The sequence below is a fragment of the Gobius niger genome (assembly GCF_951799975.1).
Source record: "Gobius niger genome assembly, chromosome: 1".
Classification (NCBI taxonomy): Eukaryota; Metazoa; Chordata; class Actinopteri; order Gobiiformes; family Gobiidae; genus Gobius; species Gobius niger.
This window is the reverse complement of record NC_136852.1, coordinates 72,200,735-72,223,431: the sequence shown is the minus strand read 5'-3', so window position 1 is coordinate 72,223,431 and position 22,697 is coordinate 72,200,735. Positions and strand designations below refer to the sequence as shown.

Sequence of the window (22,697 nt, the reverse complement as noted above, 5' to 3'; positions counted from 1 at the left end):
TTAGCTCAGCCACTCAACTCATGGAGAAACTTTAGCAAGGTCAACCCGTCAAAAAAAGGTCTCTCTGTATAATGAATAAGTTCTGAGAAAAAAGAAATAAAGAAATCTGCAGCCGCAGTGCATGAGACGTCGCGCAGCTCGGACAAAGTTGTGGCTTCTGTCCAAATCGCCAACTGAGTGGACTATACGTAATGCAGGCCTATATAGTGAATGAGGGGTTAGGGACTAGGGTGGACATTCGGACACAAGCCAGGTCTGGTCTCCTGTCCAGACCTGTTCACGTCCAGGTCTAGTTGCGTCCAGGTTGTGTCCTGTTAAATGACTGCATGCCCAAATCCATAATTGAGTCTTGTCTTTTTCAGTCAAACCCCAGAAAGGATGACATGTCCACATCTGAATGCAGCCAAGATGAGTATGTCCCAGATCACACAAAGAGCAGCACAGACAGTGAAGACGACGATTCATCTGCCCACCAGAAACAACCACATAGAAAGAATCTGGATCAAATAAATATAGATCCACAAGGTAAGTTAAGTTTCACAATGCCATGTACTGTTACTTCCTGTTATCTATTAAGTGTCCTGGTAACCATTTCATTTTTGTTTTTAGAGGGGGTCATGGAAGACACAGAAGCATCAGATGATGAAACTGATCCAATCTCAGCCCCAGATTCGTCATCTTCAAAATCTCCAGGTATTTGAACAAGTAACACTTGACACATGTGGGGGAGAGGGAGAGGAGGCGAAGGACACAAAGGGAGGAGACCAAGGACAAGAAAACAAGCCAATTATTTCCTGTATTTTGCTTAGATTAATCTCATTATGTCCACAGGAACCAGGAAGAGGGGAGAGCCTGCACTCCAAAACCTTCAACCAGGAAGTGAAGATCATATCCCTAGGTTTTCTTCGAAGTCTCTAGGTATTTTAAACAATCAATGAAGGAGAGAGTTTGGCTGTTTGATTCGGGAAGAAGAGATTCAGGAAAGAAGAGAGAGTGTGACCGGGGAGAGGAGACGGGTGAGAGAGATACAGGACAGACATAGGGGAGAGAGGAGGAGACTGATGAGAGAAATACAGGACAGACGGAGGGGAGAGAGGCAAACGGATGAGAGGGAGGAGGGGAGTGAGAGGAGTAGAAATGGGAGAGGAAGGGGGAGAGAAGACGAAGGAGAAACGGATACAAGACAGGGATGGAGGAGTAAAGAGAGGGAGACTGGAGCGAGCAACACAAGAGCAACAGAAGTGGAAGGATTGGTACTGGTCAGAAATGTCTGATAGTGTTGCAGAATGAAGTGATGATACATTTTATGGGAGAAACATCCAGGAACTTGTGCTAAGTCCCCGCTCAGCATTGCGTCTCTATTATTCTGTGGGTCTTCAAACACGTGTTGACGTTGGCATTAGTTACTGTGTGAATCATATATATATTGCTCTCACAATTCATACATTTAATTTAAAAGGGACAGAAATAAAGCTGAAGCTGTAATTACAAAAAAAAAAAAAAAAAAAACATAAAAAAAAACAATTTCATGTTGGTGAGTGAAATCAATGATTTCTTTATGCCCATAGAACCAAGGAAAAGAGAATTTTTAGCTATATACTAGTTTAGTTTACTAATAACTTGTCTTGAACACTCAGGACAGACGGGAGGAAAGGGACTGCAGACACCGACGCCAACAGAAGAAATGTCTACTTCCACTGGTAAAGCTCATTCCAACTACTTGCAATACAATTGGTTATTGTCTGTAAAGTCATAGTAAGTCATGTCTTTGTTGTCGTCTTGTTATATTTTACTTTTTTTTTTTTTCTGCATGCCCTTATGGCCTTGTAGATTTAAAGTTTGTATAGCTTATTTTTACCTGAATTCTATGTTTGTTGCACGATTGTACTGAGAAACATTGCTAGTTTGTGAACCTGTTCTCAAACAATGGCAATAAAAAGTGTTCTGATTCTAGTTTTTGCATATCTTCCAGGATCTAAAGGAAAAAAGAGACCGTGGACAGTGCAGGAAGTGAATGCAGTAGAAGAAACCCTCATGGACAACATTCAGTCTGGAAAGGTCCCTGGTAAGGCGCAGTGCATCCAATGTATTGAAGAGTCTGCTGGGGCACTTCAAACAAGGACATGGGAGGGTGTCAAATTTTACGTCAAAAACCGGATTGAGGCTGGGAGACGACAAAGTTGTAAAAGAAAGTAATAAGTAAGTAAGTAAGTGCTTATGACACATTAGGTACGATGACAGAAACCGTTTTTGTAAGAGTTGGCTAAAGAAAACGTTGTCCTGTTGTATATATTTTTTTTGGCTTTTATTGATCCTTAAAGGAACAGGCCACCGTGTTTCCATACTGAGATATGTTCTTATCTTAGCTTTGACGAGTTCTTTAGGACCTGTCTGATCTTCCCCCGTGGCTTCAGTCACGTAAACACAGCGCCGACGGCGTTAGCATTTAGCCTCTCCCTCTCTCCTCTATAGCTCCAAAACAGGTCAAGATAGAAGCTACCGAGCTCTTCCACGTTTTCTCTATTTAAATATGGTTACGTGAAGTGTTACACTACAAAGTATAATTACACACAATTAAACAATGTGGATTTTCTAAGCGGATAAAAGGGGGGACTATATTGTAAGGCGTAATAATACCAGGAGTAATTTGGCATCCGCACAGTAAAGTGAAGATTACTGTGCAGTAAAGTGAAGATTACTGCGCGGATTTCGAACTACTCCTGGTATTATTACGCCTTACAATATAGTTCCCCTTTTTATCCGCTTAGAAAATCCACATTGTTTAATTGTGTGTAATTATACTTTGTAGTGGAACACTTCACGTAACCATATTTAAATCGGGAAAACGTGGAAGAGCTTGGTAGCTTCTATCTTGACCTGTTTTGGAGCTATAGAGGAGAGAGGGAGAGGCTAAATGCTAACGCCGTCTGCGCTGTGTTTTTTCGTGACTGAAGATCAGACAGGTCCTAAAGAACTCGTCACAGCTCAGGTAAGAAACATATCTCAGTATGTACAAACAGTTGCCTATTCCTTTAAAGGAACAGGCAACTGTTTTTTCAGTCTGAGATATGTTCTTGCCTGAGCCTGATTGTGATTTGATGTGTGAAACCATAGACATTAGCATTTAGCCTCTCCTCCTCTCCTCTATGTGGCCAAATGGGGGTGAAGTTAGAAGCGACCAAGCTCCTCCACGTTCCCCCTATATGGTTATGTGAGATCCAAGTATAGTTACACAAAATTAAACATGTCAATTTTCTAAGTGGATGAAAAGGGGAACTATATTGTAAGGCGTAATAACACTTAAGAAGCACTTTGGCGTCTTACTACGCAGATGTCGAGGTGCAACTACTCATGTAACTGTATTTAAATATGGGAAACGTGGAAGAGCTTGGTGGCTTCTAACTTAACCCCATTTAGCCCCATAGAGGAGTGGAGATGAGGCTAAATGCAAACAACATCTTTGGTCTTTTTGACTGAGTGCACGCACAAAGACCAGACAGGTGCACATTAACTCGTCTAAGCTCAGGTAAGAACATATGTCAGTATGGAAAACCGGTGGCCTGTTCCTTTAAATACAGGAAGTAACAGCTAGAGGTAGAGTTTTCATACTGTTGTGCAATCGTAAAGTTATGCAAGAGTCTAAAGTAGAGACCTGTACAGGAATGGATTTTGTGGATTATGTTTTGGTCTGACCGCCCGTTCCCGCCTAAGGCTTTATGAATCCTGACCGATCCTACAAAATTAGTGTCGAGTCCTGCAAGTCTCGTGAGAATTCCCGCCCGTTGCAGGTCTCTAGTCAAGAATTAAACTTTCCCTCCAACTTACTCGTGTTGAAGAACATGCATGATAAATGGCAAACCGTTGGGCGACAGACCCATGTTCACTTTTTTGTAAATAAATATTTCATTGTTAATGAACATTTGTTGGGCATTGATTTTTTTGTTTTAAACCTCCTCCTTTTTCCTGTTAACCTGTTAACCTATCTACCAACATTCAAAAATAACAAAAAATACAAGAAATACCATTTTCCCCACTATTGCCATCTGGTGGTTGTTTCAGGTACTACATAATAGACAGGTCCCCAAAAGTCACCAATTACCGGACAAAAAATAAAAAAGAAAACTTAGGAGATTTTGGTTCAAAATTTGCATCTGGAGCCCAAGGCTCAAGAAAAAATTTTGAGAGTGGTTTTGGTGGCTCTATTCCCTTAAAAAAAATGGGGTCCCCATATGGAGCAGTTTGCCTTGAGGTCCCCATTTGTACTGATTTACAAGTATGTGTGTGTGTGTGTGTGTGTGTGTGTGTGTGTGTTCTTGTACTTAATAATTTGTGAGGACCCGTTTGCGTTTTTAACCAACAGAGTGAGGACATTTTTGTGAAGTGAGGACATTTTGGGTGGTCCTCTCTTGTTTGAGGGACTTTTTGAGGGTCAAGATGTGGTTTTAGGGTTAGGGTTAGAATTGGGTTTAGGGCTAGGATAAAGGTTAGGTTTGGGGTTCGGGGCTCTAGCCTTAGGATTAGGGTCTGGGTAATACATTATGCCTTTGAGTGTCTTCACCAAGATAAAAATACAAGATTGCGTGTGTGTTCTTGTACTTCATAATTTGTGAGGACCCGTTTGCGTTTTTAACCAACAGAGTGAGGACATTTTTGTGAAGTGAGGACATTTTGGGTGGTCCTCACTTGTTTAAGGGACTTTTTGAGGGTCAAGATGTGGTTTTAGGGTTAGGGTTAGAATTGGGTTTAGGTTTGGTTTAGGGCTAGGATTAAGGTTAGGTTTGGGGTTCGGGGCTCTAGCCTTAGGATTAGGGTCTTGGTAATACATTGTGGCTTTGAGTGTCCTCACCAAGATAGAAGTACAAGATTGTGTGTGTGTGTGTTCTTGTACTTAATAATTTGTGAGGACCCGTTTGCGTTTTTAACCAACAGAGTGAGGACATTTTGGGTGGTCCTCACTTGTTTGAGGGACTTTTTGAGGACATTTTGAGGACATTTTGGGTGGTCCTCACTTATTTGAAGAACTGTTTGAGGGTCAAGATGTGGTTTTAGGGTTCAGGTTAGAATTGGGTTTAGGCTAGGTTTAGGGCTAGGATTAAGGTTAGGGTTAGGGTTTGGGGCTCTAGCCTTAGGGTCTGGGTAATACATTATGCCTCTGAGTGTCCTCACTAAGATAGAAGTACAAGATTGCGTGTGTGTGTGTGTGTGTGTGTGTGTGTGTGTGTGTGCGTGTGCGTGTGCGTGTGCGTGTGCGTGTGCGTGTGCGAGTGTGTGTGTGTGGTACCCGCTGAGCAGGTGCCGCACCAGAGGGCGGGCGGTCCGCAGGTACACGTCTTCATTAGAACAGTCCTCCCCGAAAACACGGTCAAAGTAAAACCTGTGCTGGAAACACATGAGGTTTCGATAAATCATCTGCCAGTTACTAGCAAGGCTTTTGTAGTGGAGGCAATTAGAGATCTGAGGTGAACAGAAGGAGTCTGAATCAGGAGTCTGAGCACCACCTCGTGACATCAGCAGGTGAGAGAACTTTGAGCCTCGCTGAGTTAGTCAGGCTGTCATAATTGTCGTACACTAGTTTATTTCTGTTACTATTATCACTGCTTTATTGGACGTTAGCTCATGGCGCAAGGACAGCACGAGCTTCAAGAGCTATGGTTATCTTCAATAGGCACAGCTGTGAAGAAAACCAATGCTCTGATAACAGCCTCACATTCATTTCTTCATTTATATCGCACTGCCTTTGTTCTTCCTTAAGCATTACACACTCTCACAGGTCAAACTAAAAACTTTATTAGCCCCATCATGAGCTCCACAATGTCCGTGTCCCGAGAGAATGTGATGTAAAAACTATGCCCTGCCCCGTGAGGAGACTGATGACCATGATGATGACCACGCCCTGCCCCGTGAGGAGACTGATGACCATGATGATGACCATGCCCTGCCCCGTGAGGAGACTGATGACCATGATGATGACCATGCCCTGCCCCGTGAGGAGACTGATGACCATGATGATGACCATGCCCTGCCCCGTGAGGAGACTGATGACCATGATGATGACCATGCCCTGCCCCGTGAGGAGACTGATGACCATGATGATGACCATGCCCTGCCCCGTGAGGAGACTGATGACCATGATGATGACCATGCCCTGCCCCGTGAGGAGACTGATGACCATGATGATGACCATGCCCTGCCCCGTGAGGAGACTGATGACCATGATGATGACCATGCCCTGCCCCGTGAGGAGACTGATGACCATGATGATGACCATGCCCTGCCCCGTGAGGAGACTGATGACCATGATGATGACCACGCCCTGCCCCGTGAGGAGACTGATGACCATGATGATGACCATGCCCTGCCCCGTGAGGAGACGGCAGAGGAGCTTCATACCTGCAGGACGTAGTGCGTGAGGTCCACGGCCTCCTTGCTCTCGTGCACGATCACACTCTGGTCGTCTGGAGTGGACACGACGTCGGCCTCGTCCCTCCTCTCCTCAGCCGGGGTCAGAGGTCGCTTTCTCACGCACACCCAGATCCGGGGCTCAGCGTCACCCCTGCAGGAGGACAGAGGAGCGTAAGTACATTTACTGGAGTTTATGTGTTTATGTAAAGTAAGTGGTGACTAATGACATGAGGCTAAATACAGATGCAGGCGAGGTCACAGTTTTAGTTCTGCTGGACCTGAGCGCTGCGTTAGACACTGTGGACCACAGGATCTTTCTAGAGAAGTTAACCTCTTACCACCCGCCTAAACCAAATGCATTCTGTCCTCTTTGGCTATTATATAGGCCTGTGTAACACCTCATTTGAAAGCTCAGACCCACAAAACTGATCTTTTTCCTCGCATTGTTGCTGTGTTGTTTCACCTTTTGTATGTTTTTTTTTTCTTTTGTTTTTTTTTTCCATTTTTGTGACATTTTGGTTGAGTTTTTTGTCACTTTTTGTTGAATTTTTGACACATTTTTGTTGAGTTTTTGTCACATTTTTGTTGAATTTTTGTCACATTTTTGTTGAATTTTTGTCACATTTTTGTTGAATTTTCGTCACATTTTTGTTGAATTTTTGTCACATTTTTGTTGAATTTTCGTCACATTTTTGTTGAATTTTTGTCACATTTTTGTTGAATTTTTGTCACATTTTTGTTGAGATTTTTTTTACTTTTTGTTGAATTTGTGTCATTTTTTTGTTGAATTTTTGACATATTTTTGTTGAATTTTTGTTGAATTTTTGTTTCACCTTTTGTATGTTTTTTTTGTTTTCTTTTTTTTTTCATTTTTGTGACATTTTTGTTGAATTTTTGTCACTTTTTGGTTGAGTTTTTTTTCACTTTTTGTTGAATTTGTGTCATTTTTTTGTTGACTTTTTGACATGTTTTTGTTCATTTTTTGTTGAATTTTTGTTGAATTTTTGTCACATTTTTGTTGAATTTTTGTCACATTTTTGTTGAATTTTTGTCACATTTTTGTTGAATTTTTGTCACATTTTTGTTGAGTTTTTGTCACATCTTTGTTGAATTTTTGTTGAATTTTTGTTGAATTTTTGTTAAATTTTTGTCACATTTTTGTTGAGTTTTTGTCACATTTTTGTTGAATTTTTGTCACATTTTTGTTGAATTTTTGTCACATTTTTGTTGAATTTTTGTCACATTTTTGTTGATTTTTTGTCACATTTTTGTTGATTTTTTGTCACATTTTTCTTGAATTTTTGTCACATTTTTGTTGAGTTTTTGTCACATTTTTGTTGAATTTTTGTTGAATTTTTGTCACATTTTTGTCACATTTTTGTTGAGTTTTTGTCACATTTGTGTTGAATTTTTGGCCCATTTTTGTTGAATTTTTGTTGAATTTTTGTTGAATTTTTGTTGAATTTTTGTCACATTTTTGTCACATTTTTGTTACATTTTTGTCACATTTTTGTTGAGTTTTTGTCACATTTTTGTTGAATTTTTATCACATTTTTGTTGAATTTTTGTCACATTTTTCTTGAATTTTTGTCACATTTTTCTTGAATTTTTTTCACATTTTTGTTTTGCGTTTACATCCTTGCTTTCTTCTTTTTTTTTGTGGTTATTTTGGTGTTTTTTCCCAAGAAGCTTTTTGATTAGGATAAAGCCAAACTGGAGAAAATGGGATCCGTTCAGGTGGGAGTTAAGAGGTTAATGGACGCCTTTATGGTTTTGACTCCTCTCGCCTCCTCTCACCTCCTGCTGGGGGAAGCCGGGGCGCTCGTTTGGGGCAGTCCGTAGTTATATTGGGCTGTATTTGACTGGTAGATCCGAACACTCTGAGTACAGCTCTTGTCTTCTTTTCCAGCTGCCCAGAATCTCTGCGGCGTCACTTCTTCTTTAGCCGGTTTACTCCTCGATGCCGTTTTGGCTGTTTGGTTTGTTTGTTTAGAGGCAGATTTGCTCGGAGAAAACGCAGAATCTCCTCCCGGTTGTTTTGCTTTGGTTAAAACTTTGCTATGGCTCTTCATTGACTTGGCAGATTGAGGATCGTTTTCTGAACTAAAGTCCAGCTTCCTGCAGACCGAGGACATGTCACCCCCTCCTTTACTGTGATCCACTGTCCCGTGAACCGTCCCGGTGTCCCCCCCCTCGGCCGCAGCCTGCCGGAGGGTCAGCGGGTCCAGCGTTTTGAGCGCTTGGATCAGATGGAACAGTCTGGTCCGGTCCTGCATGGTTTGGATCCCCAGCAGAGGGAAGTCCTCCAGGGTCAGGACTGAGAGGTGGGCCAAGCTCCGCACGCCCACGGAGGTCAATCTGAAAGGAGATCAGAGGAAGGTCATGTGTGAACGCTGTTTAACCTCTTAACCCCCATCTGAACACAGCACAGTTCGGCTTTACCCAAATCTAAAAGCTTCTTGGAAAACGTGTCAGAATGGCAACAGAAGTGAGATTAAAAGGAGGATGAAAATACAACAAGGGCGATAAAAATACAACAAAAATGTGATGGAAAAATGGCAAAAATGTGACATAAATGCAACGAAAAAGTGACAAAAAAAATTAAAAATGTGACAAAAAAGTGACAAAAATACAACAAAAATGTGATGAAAAAATGTCAAAAAATGTACAAAAATGCAACGACAAAGTGACAAAAAAAGTCAAAAATGTGACAAAATGTGACAAAAAACTGACACAAATACAACAACAAAAATGCAACGAAAAAGTGACAAAAAAGAGTCAAAAATATACCAAAAATGTGATGAAAAAATATGACTTTTTTTTTTTTTAAATGTGACAATAATGTGATAAAAAATACAAAAATCCAACAAAAATGTGCTGAAAAAATGTCAAAAAATGTACAAAAATGCTACGACAAAGTGACAAAAATGCAACGAAAAAGTGACAAAAAAGAGTCAAAAATGTGACAAAAAAGTGACAAAAATACAACAAAAATGTGATGAAAAAATGTCAAAAAATGTACAAAAATGCAACGACAAAGTGACAAAAAAAGTCAAAAATGTGACAAAATGTGACAAAAAACTGACACAAATACAACAACAAAAAAGGTTGAAAAAATGTGACAAAAAGTGACAAAAATGCAACGAAAAAGTGACAAAAAAGAGTCAAAAATGTGACAAAAATGTGATGGAAAATTGACAAAATACAAAAAAGTGACAAAAATGCAACGGAAAAGTGACAAAAAAATTCAAAAATGTCACAAAAAAGTGACAAAAATACAACAAAAATGTGATGGAAAAATGTCAAAAAATGGAGAAAAATGCAACGAAAAAGTGACAAAAAAAAGTCAAAAATGTGACAAAAAAGTGACAAAAGTACAACAAAAATGTGATGAAAAAATATGACAATTTTTTTTTTTAAATGTGACAATAATGTGATAAAAAATTACAAAAATCCAACAAAAATGTGCTGAAAAAATGTCAAAAAATGTACAAAAATGCAACGACAAAGTGACAAAAAAAGTCAAAAATGTGACAAAATGTGACAAAAAACTGACACAAATACAACAACAAAAAAGGTTGAAAAAATGTGACAAAAAGTGACAAAAATGCAATGAAAAAGTGATGAAAAAGTGACAAAACATTTTCAAAAACGTGACAAAAATGTGATAAAAAAGTGACAAAAATACAACAAAAATGTGATAAAAAAAAATGTCAAAAATGTGACAAAATTGTGACACATTTTAATATTACCCGGACCTCTCTTTACAAAAAGGAAGTCAAGTGATGTCCCAGTAATATTAAAGGATCTTTATTTAAGTCAGAGGTGCTGTATGTTGATGTTTTATGGATGCTTTGAATTGCCTTGTGTATGAATCGTGCTCAACAAATAAAACTTGCTCAGCCTTATTGTCAGCACTGCTGCAACACACACACAACAGACATCTAGAAGGGACAAAAAGCGTTCGAAGAAAACATTTTAACAAAATATCGACCAGTGCAGAAGTGTCTATTCGATTCATTGGAAAGACTCAGGAACGCAAGAAGGAATTTGAATTTATTTTTTTGTAAATGGCGGTTGTGATAAATAAGTGCTCCTTCATCCCACCACCATTCGAGCATGAAAATCAATCAAAAACAACTCAACATCTCGCCTTGTCTGATAAATAAACCTGATAAATGGGGAGTTGGCGTCTCTTTACATGGACATGCGTGTGATTCTGGTCTCAGACGTGTTCTTTCTCACCTGTCACAGTGATGCTGGAGCCCCACCGCCCTCAGACTCTCGTACAGGCAGCGGGCCATGCTTCCTCCTCCTCCTCCTCCTCCTCTTCACCCTGAAACATCCAGGCAGAGTCAGTCTCCTCCAGGCTGGACTTTACACATGTAGAAACTCTTCGTGCTGTATCAGGGATGTGCAGAGTCAGCGATACCGGCCCGGTCAGTTCTCTTACTGCTGTTACTGTTGTGGTGGCGGTGTGTGTGAGCAGAGAGCAGGACATGGAGGCTCTGGGGAAACCTGATACTGCAGCTCCACCACCACCACCGAGGCAGCGCGGTCTGAGCAGCCATGACACACATGACTCTATAGCAGAAAATATGATAAATATAGCAGAGGCAGAGGAGCAGCAGTTGGCTCTTTGGGGCTCGGACATGAATGGACCGGCAGCTGCACAAATCCGATTCAGTGGCTCAACTCGTGCTTAAGATACAGGAATTTAATCAAACAATAACACTTTCAGATAGACTTGGATTATTATAGTTCACGTTCACTATTCAAAAGTCACTCTCGCTTCACAGCTAGAATGTCCCGAGTTCGATTCCCACCTGGACGGGGCCGTTCTGTGTGGAGTTTGCATGTTCTCCCCGTGTCTGCTTACGTTTCCCAAGGTACTCCAGATTCCCCTTTCACTAAAAACATGTACAATAGGCCAGGGCGAATGTACTTGTACACACTGAGGACATTCTGGGTGGTCCTCACATATTCGAAGGACTGTTTGAGGGTCCAGATCAGTGTTAATTTCGTCGACTAAAATATTTAGTCTTAATTTTAGTCAAAGCGTTATTTTTGATGACTAAAATTGGACTAAAACTAAATTAAAAGTTTTTCATGAGACTAAAACTAAGACTAAAATGTCCAGATATTTTAGTCGTCGAAAATGAGACTAAATAAAAATGAAAGGGAGAGACTAAAATCATCCAAACTTGTATTGACCGTCTGAAAGAGCCTCAGATCATGTAAATTCTCTGCCAAAGGATCAGCTCTGAGCTTTGTTCATGTGGAGCAGAAACATGAAGCAGAGGAACAAGATTAAGTACGATTAGAATGAATATTATAAAGGAAAAGTTGACTAAATTAGTCTTAAATTTAGTCGACTAAAACTAGACTAAAATTGAAGATATTTTTTTGACTAAAACTAGGCTAGACGTCAAAAGACTAAGACTAAAACTAAATTAAAATATGTTGTCAAAATTAACACTGGTCCAGATGTGGTTTTAGGGTTAGGATTAGGGGCTTAGGGTTCAGGGTTCAGGGTCTTAGTAATATACACTACAGGGTCTTAGTAATATACACTATAGGGTCTTTGTAATATACACTATAGGGTCTTAGTAATATACACTATAGGGTCTTAGTAATATACATTATAGGGTCTTAGTAATATACACTATAGGGTCTTAGTAATATACACTAGGGTCTTAGTAATATACACTATAGGGTCTTAGTAATATACACTATAGGGTCTTAGTAATATACACTATAGGGTCTTAGTAATATACACTATAGGGTCTTAGTAATATACACTATAGGGTCTTTGTAATATACACTATAGGGTCTTAGTAATATACACTATGGGGTCTTAGTAATATACACTATAGGGTCTTAGTAATATACACTATAGGGTCTTAGTAATATACACTATAGGGTCTTAGTAATATACACTATAGGGTCTTAGTAATATACACTATAGGGTCTTAGTAATATACACTATAGGGTCTTAGTAATATACACTATAGGGTCTTAGTAATATACACTATAGGGTCTTAGTAATATACACTATAGGGTCTTAGTAATATACACTATAGGGTCTTAGTAATATACACTACAGGGTCTTAGTAATATACACTACAGGGTCTTAGTAATATACACTATAGGGTCTTAGTAATATACACTATAGGGTCTTAGTAATATACACTATAGGGTCTTAGTAATATACACTATAGGGTCTTATTAATATACACTATAGGGTCTTAGTAATATACACTATAGGGTCTTAGTAATATACACTATAGGGTCTTAGTAATATACTCAACTCATGCATAAGATACAGGAATTTAATCAAATAATAACACTTTTAGATAGACATATTAGGAATGTGGATTGTCTATGGGTCTCGTGATAAAAATTATTATAGTTAACGTTCACAATTCAAAAGATAATGGTCAAAAGTCGCTCTCGCTTCACAGCTAGAAGGTCCCGAGTTCGATTCCCACCTGGACGGGGCCGTTCTGTGTGGAGTATCCACGTTCTCCCCATGTTTGCGTACGTTTCCCAAGGTACTCCGGTTTCCCCTACCACTAAAAACATGTACAATAGGCCAGGGTGAATGTACTTTGGGTGGTCCTCACTTCTTTTGAAGGACTGTTTGAGGGTCCAGATGTGGTTTTGGGGTTAGGGTTAGGATTAGGGGCTTAGGGTTCAGGGTTAGGTCTGGGTAATACATTATGTCTATGAGTGTCCTCATTAAGATAGCAGTACAAGATTGTGCATGTGTGTGTGTGTTCTTGTACTTACAACATTGTGAGGACCAGTTTGAGTTTTTAACAGAGTGAGGACATTTTTGTATAGTGAGGACCTTTTGGGTGGTCCTCACTTATTTGAAGGACTGTTTGAGGGTCAAGATGTGGTTTTAGTTAGGATTAGAATTGGGTGAAGATTGGGCTTAGGGTTCAGGGTTAGGGTCTGGGTAATATACACTATGTCTATGGGTATGTCCTCACTAAGATAGAAGTACAAGATGGCGCGTGTGTGTGGCTCATGGATCGGTGTGGCTACAAACATAAGTATGGCATCAATAAATAATGCAGGAAATTGCAAAGTGGCCTTGAGTGTCTGGAAACAGCACTATATAAGACAAATGCATTATTATTATTCATTCCATACCCGGTGGATGTTAGCTGCTATTGTAGCCACAACTGCCCTGACCTCAGCTGAGAATCATCACTTCAAATCTTCAGTCCAGCTTTACTGTGATTCCTACGTGTTGACCGAGTGAAACAAAGTGTCAAACCCTTGGTGCAACAAACAAATATTCAACACTTTACAGAGCAGTATCCAAAATTGGGGGCCATTTTATTTACTTATTTATTTGGTTGGGACAGTGCATGTTAACTAACCTCTTAACTCCCGCCTGAACCGAGAGGATCTTTTTCCTCACGTCATATCAGATTTTTTTTCCATCATTTTTTTGTTGGGTTTTCAACTCATTTTGTAACTTTTTTGTCATTTTTTGTCATATTTTTTCGTCAATTTTTCGTCAATTTTTATCACATTTTTGTCACATTTTTTGTAATTTTTTTGGTCATTTTTTTGTAATTTTTTGTCAATTTTTTGTATTTTTTGGTCAAATTTTTTGTCATTTTTTGTCACATTTTTTTTAATTTTTTCGTACATTTTTGAATCAATTTTTTTTTTTTTTTTTTTCAAATTTTTGTCCTTTTTTTGTGACATTTTTGTGACATTTTTGTCACTTTTTCATCCATTTTTTGTCATTTTTTTGTCAATGTTTTCTCACTTTTTTGTCACATTTCCATCATTGTTTTCGTCTGGGGTAAAGCCAAACTGGAGAAAATGTGCTCGGTTCAGGAGGGAGTTAAGGGGTTAATGAACACACCACACCGGACTCTCAAACACACACACCACTGTGACTGTGCAGCACATTGAGACATGACATACTTTGAGTAGATACAGAAACAGAACATTAAAGCTGAGGCCACTCACTATAAGCTGAATTTAATGATAATAAAGGCTCATCCAGACACTGACTTACTTCTAAATAGTTAAGTCACCCACTCACCTGCTGCACGGAGGAGGATGAAGCCCCTTTTAACCTCAAACCTAACGCGCATGAAATATTCACGGTAGTATCACTATTTCCGTACACAGTCAGGTCTCCATAGCGACGCCCAGCAGAGCGAAGGCGCGCGTGCTGTTTCGTTTCTCCCGCTCCGCTGCTCGTTGTGCGCGTGCTGTTCACTTCAAAAGCGTCCGACTCCAAAACAGATCCAGGTGGAGGAACAAACTCACTACAAACCCTCTGCAGCAGCCGGTGCGTTCGGTTCAGCGTAAAGACACGGATAATCCTTCCTCTGGGGGGGCTTAATGCCTTCTAACAATCCTTTCAGACATAAGCCCATACAGGAGCAAGATGCAGAATAAATATACAGTTATTCACAAACATGGTCACAATTTTCATGAGCAGAAATTAGAGATGATTTTGTCCATGATAAAAACCATTTCACTTGCGGTTAGTGTGTTTACTGTGTTTTCAAGTTGCATTTAACCTCTTAACTCTCGCCTGAACCGAGAGGATCTGTTTCCTCACGTCATCAGATTTTTTTTCCATCATTTTTTTGTTGGGTAGTCAACTCATTTTTGTAACTTTTGTCATTTTTTTGTCACATTTTTGTCATTTTTTGGTCACATTTTTGTCATTTTTTTGTCATTTTTTTGTCATTTTTCGTGAAATTTTTTTTATCAATTTTTGTCATTTTTTTTGTCATATTTTTGTCATTTTTCGTCAATTTTTTATCCATTTTTTGTCATTTTTTAATAATTTTTTTGTCATTTTTTTGTCATATTTTGTCACATTTTTTGGTCCATTTTTTTCATGTTTTTGTCACATTTTTGTCATTTTTTGTCACATTTTTGTCATTTTTTTGTCAAATCTTTATCAAATTTTTGTATTTTTTTTGTAGCATTTTGTCACATTTTTGTCATTTTTTTGTCACATTTTTCTCATTTTTTTGTCATATTTTTGTCATTTTTCGTCAATTTTTTTTTTATTTTTTGGCATTTTTTTGTCATATTTTTGTCATTTTTCGTCAATTTTTTATCCATTTTTTAATAGATTTTTTGTCATTTTTTTGCCCCATTTTTGTCATTTTTTTTGTCATATTTTGTCACATTTTTTCGTCCATTTTTATCAATTTTTGTCATTTTTTTGTCATATTTTTGTCATTTTTCGTCAATTTTTTATCAATTTTTTGTCATTTTTTTATAATTTTTTTGTCATTTTTTTGTAACATTTTTGTCATTTTTTTGTCATATTTTGTCACATTTTTGTCATTTTTGCCACTTTTTTATCACTTTTTTGTCAATGTTTTCACACTTTTTTTGTCACATTTCCATCATTGTTTTCGTTTTCGCTATTTTCACAGCTTTTTTCCAGAAGCTTTTGGACTGGGGTAAAGCCAAACTGGAGAAAATGTGCTAAGGGGTTAATTGGTATGTGTATAATATATTACTGTTTTAACAAAAGCTTACGTATTAATAAAGCCCCAAGTTGTTCGACAAGAGGATTTATTGATTTGTGGAGCAGTTTAGTATATTTCATCCATGAGCAGAAGTCTATGTGGAACGCAATAACATAGTGCGCGTTTCCGGCGGGAGCGTATTAAGAGTGACACAAAACAAACAAAATGGCGGCGCTTTGGTTTTTCTTTTTTTTTAGACTTGAATGAACTGTAACGGTTTTAATGTTTATCTTTTAAGCCTCTTTTCGTTTCGAGGGCGACGTTTACATCCCCGAATTTTGTTAAATGTGCTTTGTTGATGTAAGAGGATAATTTAAGCGTTTGTTTCAGATGTAGTTCTGTGAGAATGTGTTCCTGAAACTACACATCTGTAGAGGTAAGTACATGATTTGTTACAGTTATAGCAAACGGTTGTCCTGTTTGTCAGACTGTATTAATAATGTTTTTAAGAATATTTGTGTATTTACATTTACATTATATTTATCCAACCAAGTACAGGGTTGGGGAAAATACTTGTAAATTCTATTTAGTTACAGAATACTTGCCTTAAAATGTATTTTGTAATGTATTCTGTTACTTTGTCTATTTAAAGTACTGTATTCTGAATACGTTTAGATACTTTCACATTGATTGTCATTATCTTTATGTATAAATATGGCGTATAATTACAAAAATAAAAACTGCGATTGTTGGAACAGCTGTTATAAACTCACTTAGGCCCATTCTAAATAGCCTCAAATGAAAGTATAACTTTACCAGAATACAGTTACTCAAAATGAGCTTTCTAAATACACATTCTTAATACATGTATTTAGTTACTGCCCAATGCTATATAAGTAACACATTTCCTGCTCTCTATTTCGAAGAAACACTACAGAAATATATTAGATATATTGTAGGGCTGCTCGATTATTGAAAAAATAATAATCACGATTATTTTTGTCATAATTGAAATCACGATTATTTGTTGCCTTTGAAAAATCCATCAAAAAAGTGACAAAAATCCAGCAAAAGTTAAAAAAAATCCAGCAAAAAAAAAGACAAAAATCCAGCAAAAAAAGACAAAAATCCAGCAAAAAAAATGACAAAAATCCAGCAAAAAAAGACAAAAATCCATCAAAAAAGTGACAAAAATCCATCAAAAAAGTGACAAAAATCCATCAAAAACGTGACAAAAATCCAGCAGAAAAAAAGACAAAAATCCATCAAAAAAAGACAAAAATCCAGCAAAAGTTAAAAAAATCCAGCAAAAAAAAAGACAAAAATCCATCAAAAAAAGACAAAAATCCAGCAAAAAAAAAAGACAAAAATCCATTAAAAAAAGACAAAAATCCATCAAAAAAAATGACAAAAATCCAGCAAAAAAAGACAAAAATCCATCAAAAAAGTGACAAAAATCCATCAAAAAAGTGACAAAAATCCATCAAAAACGTGACAAAAATCCAGCAGAAAAAAAGACAAAAATCCATCAAAAAAAGACAAAAATCCAGCAAAAGTTAAAAAAATCCAGCAAAAAAAAAGACAAAAATCCAGCAAAAAAAGACAAAAATCCAGCAAAAAAAATGACAAAAATCCATTTAAAAAAGACAAAAATCCATCAAAAAAGTGACAAAAATCCAGCAAAAAAGTGACAAAAATCCATCAAAAAAGTGACAAAAATCCAGCAGAAAAAAAGACAAAAATTAAAAATTAGAAGAAAAAAAATTAGAAAGAAAAAAAAAAAATTATAATCGATTTTTTGCGATTATGCTAATTTTGTACTCGTTTACTGTTTACGATTAATTGCACAGCCCTAATATATTGTAATTTTGGTTGAGGCACAAACTCATTCCTAACTTTCCTAACATGTTTGTATCGTCCCAGTTCTTCACAGGTACATGTTTTTAGGCACATTTCACAACTTGCAGGGTCACTTTCACAAAAATGCTACAAACATAGCCTGCAAGTTCATGAAATTGATACAAAAGCTTCATAATTACATCTTCAGTGTTTTCCTCACAAATGTCTTTACTAAAGGAGGTCAGGTATAGCTCCAAAACCCCCCACTTTAAAATAAAAAATTAAAATCTTTTATTTGTCAAACCACGGGTGGAGTACATGTCTTTAATAGAGGGGAGAGGGGCTGTTGTTGATGTTCTCTATAGTCCCTCTGTAGAAGAACCACACAGTGATGGAGCTGGTCAGGACGCTCTCTATAGTCCCTCTGTAGAAGAACCTCACAGTGATGGTCAGGATGCTCTTTATAGTCCCTCTGTAGAAGAACCTCACAGTGATAGAGCTGGTCAGGATGCTCTCTATCGTCCCTCTGTAGAAGAACCTCACAGTGATGGAGCTGGTCAGGATGCTCTCTATAGTCCCTCTGTAGAAGAACCACACAGTGATGGAGCTGGTCAGGATGCTCTCTATAGTCCCTCTGTAGAAGAACCTCACAGTGATGGAGCTGGTCAGGATGCTCTCTATAGTCCCTCTGTAGAAGAACCACACAGTGATGGAGCTGGTCAGGATGCTTTTTATAGTCCCTCTGTAGAAGAACCACATTGATGGAGCTGGTCAGGACGCTCTCTATTGTCCCTCTGTAGAAGAACCTCACAGTGATGGTCAGGGTGCTCTCTATACAGTCCCTCTGTAGAAGAACCACACAGTGATGGAGCTGGTCAGGATGCTCTCTATAGTCCCTCTGTAGAAGTTGCACATAACAGAGGCTGGGACTCTGGCTCTTCTTAACTTGCAGAGAAAAACGGATTACTTTTCTTGACCAGTGACACCCAGGAACATAGTGCTGGTCACCCTCTCCACTGCAGCTCCACTGATTGTTAGAGGAGTTCCACAGCAATCTCTTTTGTCTTCTCCACATTTAGAGAGAGATTGTTCTGTGTGCACCACATGGTCAGACTGCTCACCTAACTCCTGTAGTTTTACTCGTCTGTGTTGCTGATGAAGCCCACCACTGTTGAGAAAATGTGCTCAGAAAACCCCCCCTTAACTATACGATGCTAAGCGGAATATTAATCATCATACAAAGTCAATTTTCTTTTCGTTTTTAATCGGCAGGAATGTCATCTGATGAAGAGACCCCACAGCCCTCCTCTTCCTCCTCTTCCTCCTCTGCCTCCTCGGCTCCTCTGGACTCTCACTACATCGGGAGGAGGGAGGACATAGTGCGAGCGGGTCGAGTGACCAGACAGCTGAACGGCTGCAGAGACGTCCTGGTTCTGCACCACCAGGGACGGATCTACGCCATGGACATGCGCTGCTACCGTAAGCCCCCGAGGTTCAGCTTCAGGTTCACTTCATTGTCCCAGTAGAGAAATATGTCCTCGGCATCTGACCCCGTCCTTCAATGCCCCGGGACAACCTGTCATGAGCAATGGGCCTGGGCACAATCTCTGGATCTTGATGCTGAGAACCAGAACTCCCAAAAGAAAACCACTCAGACAAGAAGAGAACCTTTAAATTCCACAGAGAAGTGCCCACATAGTCCAGGGAATTGAACCTGGGGCCTTTTGTTGTCTAAACTTAACAAGAGGAATGTGTTTGTTGTAGCAAGTTTAAAGGCCAGCAATACATTTTAATACCCTTCAGTTGTGTTCTTATTTCTGGATTATGAAGTTATGTTAGAATAAATTTAGCTCTGTTTTTGTCCCTTTATAATCTTATAATTTAAGGGTCACCTAAAGTCACCTAAAGAGCTTCACGAGGGTCGTATGCAGATCTCGCTTTTGGGGAACGCATTCCCCCATTTCTCTGTTTTTTTTAAAGGGGGGGTATTCTGCAAAATGGACTTTTTCAAGCTTTACATCATGTTATTATGTCATTCCCTCATCAAAAACATGCCTGAAGTGTTGCCTTGGCACATTCACGTATTTTTGAGTAATCTGTAAAAACTCTGATGGCGGCCATTTTAGGGACAGGTTTGCCTGAGTCCTCCTAGGAACGCCCCCACCTCCTGGAGACGCCTCCGAGCTTTCGTCACCAGCCGAGTAACCGACCACTGCTCCTCAGCAGAACCCCCTCCCCACTGATGCCACAGACAGCGTGTGGAGGGGGCGTGTCGGAAAGGCTCAGAGGTTCTTAAAGAGACAGAGGCCTATTTCAAGACATTCACTACAGCCATTTTGAGAGAGACATTTTATACAAGGCAGTTATTCTAATTTACTGCAGTTACAGACCAACAGAAGGTTTGGTCATCATTGTAGTGTGATATAGACTGGTGCTATGTGACTGAAAAAAGCAGAACACCCCCTCTTTTAAGTAAAGGATCGGGGAACTGTTTTCGAGAATTATGCAAAGATTTGAGATTATGGTAATGCTGTTCAAAGGAAGTGTTCCAGTAACTGTTTTGAAACCAGTCCAAAAAGGCTCCTTTCACGATGGATTTTTTTTACAACTTCACGGTGGTGCAGCAGTTAGCGCTCGTGCTTCACAGCAAGAGGGTCCCGGGTTGGATTCCCACCTGGACGGGGCCTTTCTGTGTGGAGTTTGCATGTTCTCCCTGTAAAAACATGTACAATAGGCCAGGATGAATGAGAGTGTGTTTGAGAGTGCGCATGATTATTAAAATCATGTTGCCACAATTACAAACACTTCCCTGTATCGTCCTCGCAGATGCTGGCGGGGGGCTACAACACGGAGACATTGAAGTCAGTGCGTTTCCTGTCATCTTTATGTGAGCTTTATTTACTGTATAACATTCTACTCCATTTCTCTGTGTTGTTTTTAAGCAGGAGTTTAATGGCCGGTTATGCATCGTGTGTCCGTGGCACAAGTATAAGATCACCCTGGCAGAGGGAGAGGGAATGTACCAGGCCGTGGACAACCCGACGGAGCGACCTGTGAAGACCCAGTGGCGCTCGAAAGGTGTGAAACAGCGAGTGCACCGGGTCACAGAGCTCAGCGGAGACGTGTACGTGACTCTAAACACGAGCCCTGAGGACGTAGAGTCAGACCGATATCAGACCGAGCAATACAGGACAAAACCCAACACCAGATAACGCAGAACAATTACAGCTTCACTTACAATAAACGATTTTATACTGCTTGTATTTTTGCCGTTTCTTCATGACTTTTTTCTTTTTTTTGGTTCAGGTTGAATTTTTATTCACTTACTAATTTTTGTTAGTGTTAGTTACAGGGGCGGACTGGCCATGTGTTCATTCTGGAAGAGCACAGAAGGGCCACCGGCTCTAGGGCCAGTCCGGCCTCTCAATTTTCTCCTCTTATCGACCCGCCTTAACCAAGCTTTACCTAAATCTAAAAGCTTCAAAGAAAAGCATCAAAATAGTGGCGAGGATGAAAACGGAACAAAAATGTGCCGGAAAAGAAAAAAAAAAACTGACAAAAAAGCAACGATAAAAAGCTATGAAAAATCAAGAAAAAATCCACAAAAACACAACAAAAATGTGACGAAAACACAACTACAAAGCAGCAAAAAAAGACAAAAAGTGGAAGATAAAAACCCATGACAAAAACATGACCAAGGAATGAAAAAACCCAATGAAAAACCAATAAAAACATGACAAAAAAGAGACGAAAACACAACATAGCAATGAAGAAAAGCAATGTAAAAAAACAACAAAATAGCCATAATAACATAACAAAAACACAAGACAGTGACAAATACACAACAAAAAAACACACAAAAAACACAAAAAGTGACAAATGTGACAAAAAGTTTCGATCTTTTGTAGGTCTTAGCTTTCAAATCAGACATTACACTGTTGCTCTTCGGTCAAGAAGTGTCGCATTTACGCTAATTTGGGCCAGGCTGGTCAGAGTCCAGGGCCGTTTTTCAGTCCCAGTCCGCCCCTGGTTAGTTAGAACTACTTTCTTTGCCACAGCTGCCCTGAGACAAATTGATAGTAACGTGGCTGCCCTTCAGCACTTATGACCAACACCCATCATTCAACTGATAGTTACACACTTACACGGAGAGTGGAGTGTCTGCTCAAGGAGACAGCAGCAGTTACTGAGTTATAATCTGTACAAACCTCATTTGAAAAGAAGAAATTCCCCCAATTTGACTTAACCTCTTACCCCCCTCTCGCCTGAAGCTCATTTTCTCCAGTTCGGCATTACCTAAATCTAAAAGCTTCTTGACTGGAGAGTTTACATGTTTACACCTTGTCTTTTTTCTCGTCTCTTTTCCAACACATTTTCATCTTTTTTTGGTCACATTTCTGTTCCTCATTTTCTTTTCCATTTCTCGATATTTTGACGCTTTTTTCAAGAAGATTTTAGATTTGGGTAAAGCCAAACTGGAGAAAATGTGCTCGGTTAAGTCGGGTGTAAAGAGGTTAAGAGGTTTTAAGTTAAGCCTTGATCACATTAATAACATTACAGCAGGGGTCAGGCAACGTCAGGCCCGGGGGCTATATCCGGCCCTCCAGCATAGAAGCTCTGGCCCTCATGATGATTTTGAGAAATACCTTAACACAGATCAGAAATCAAAGGCCTGTTAGTCTCTTAACCCCCGCCTGAACCAAGCACATTTTCTCCAGTTTGGCTTTACCCAAATTTACCCAAAGCTTCTTGAAAAAAGTGTCAATATTGCAACGAAATGAGGATGAAAACACACACACAAAAAAGAAAGCAATGAAAAAAGTGACAAAAATGTGGCAAAACACAAGAAGTAATTTTAAAAAAAGGCAACAAATGGACGACAAAAACATGCCAAAAAAGCAACGGAAAAAAACAATGAAAAGGCAACAAAAACAGAAAGCAATGAAAAAGTCGCAAAAAAAACGCAAGATAAAAAAAGCAACA

General features: G+C 39.0%; 1 protein-coding gene and 1 long non-coding RNA gene across 2 annotated transcripts; both read left to right on the top strand.

The window, feature by feature from the left end:
* Positions 1 to 264: 264 nt before the first annotated feature.
* LOC306960752 lies at positions 265 to 1,667 on the top strand. Its single transcript, XR_013792704.1, has 3 exons — positions 265 to 525; positions 610 to 693; positions 1,638 to 1,667. It is a non-coding gene; the product is annotated as an uncharacterized lncRNA (long non-coding RNA).
* A 17,321-nt stretch (positions 1,668 to 18,988) lies between these two features.
* Positions 18,989 to 20,926, top strand: LOC306978065 (Rieske domain-containing protein-like; the record flags this gene model as incomplete). The annotated part of the gene is made up of 3 exons (XM_079576523.1): positions 18,989 to 19,193; positions 20,541 to 20,575; positions 20,660 to 20,926. 3 exons carry the CDS (start codon positions 18,989 to 18,991, stop codon positions 20,924 to 20,926), a joined length of 507 nt encoding a protein of 168 aa, XP_079432649.1.
* Between the last annotated feature and the right edge of the window lie 1,771 nt (positions 20,927 to 22,697).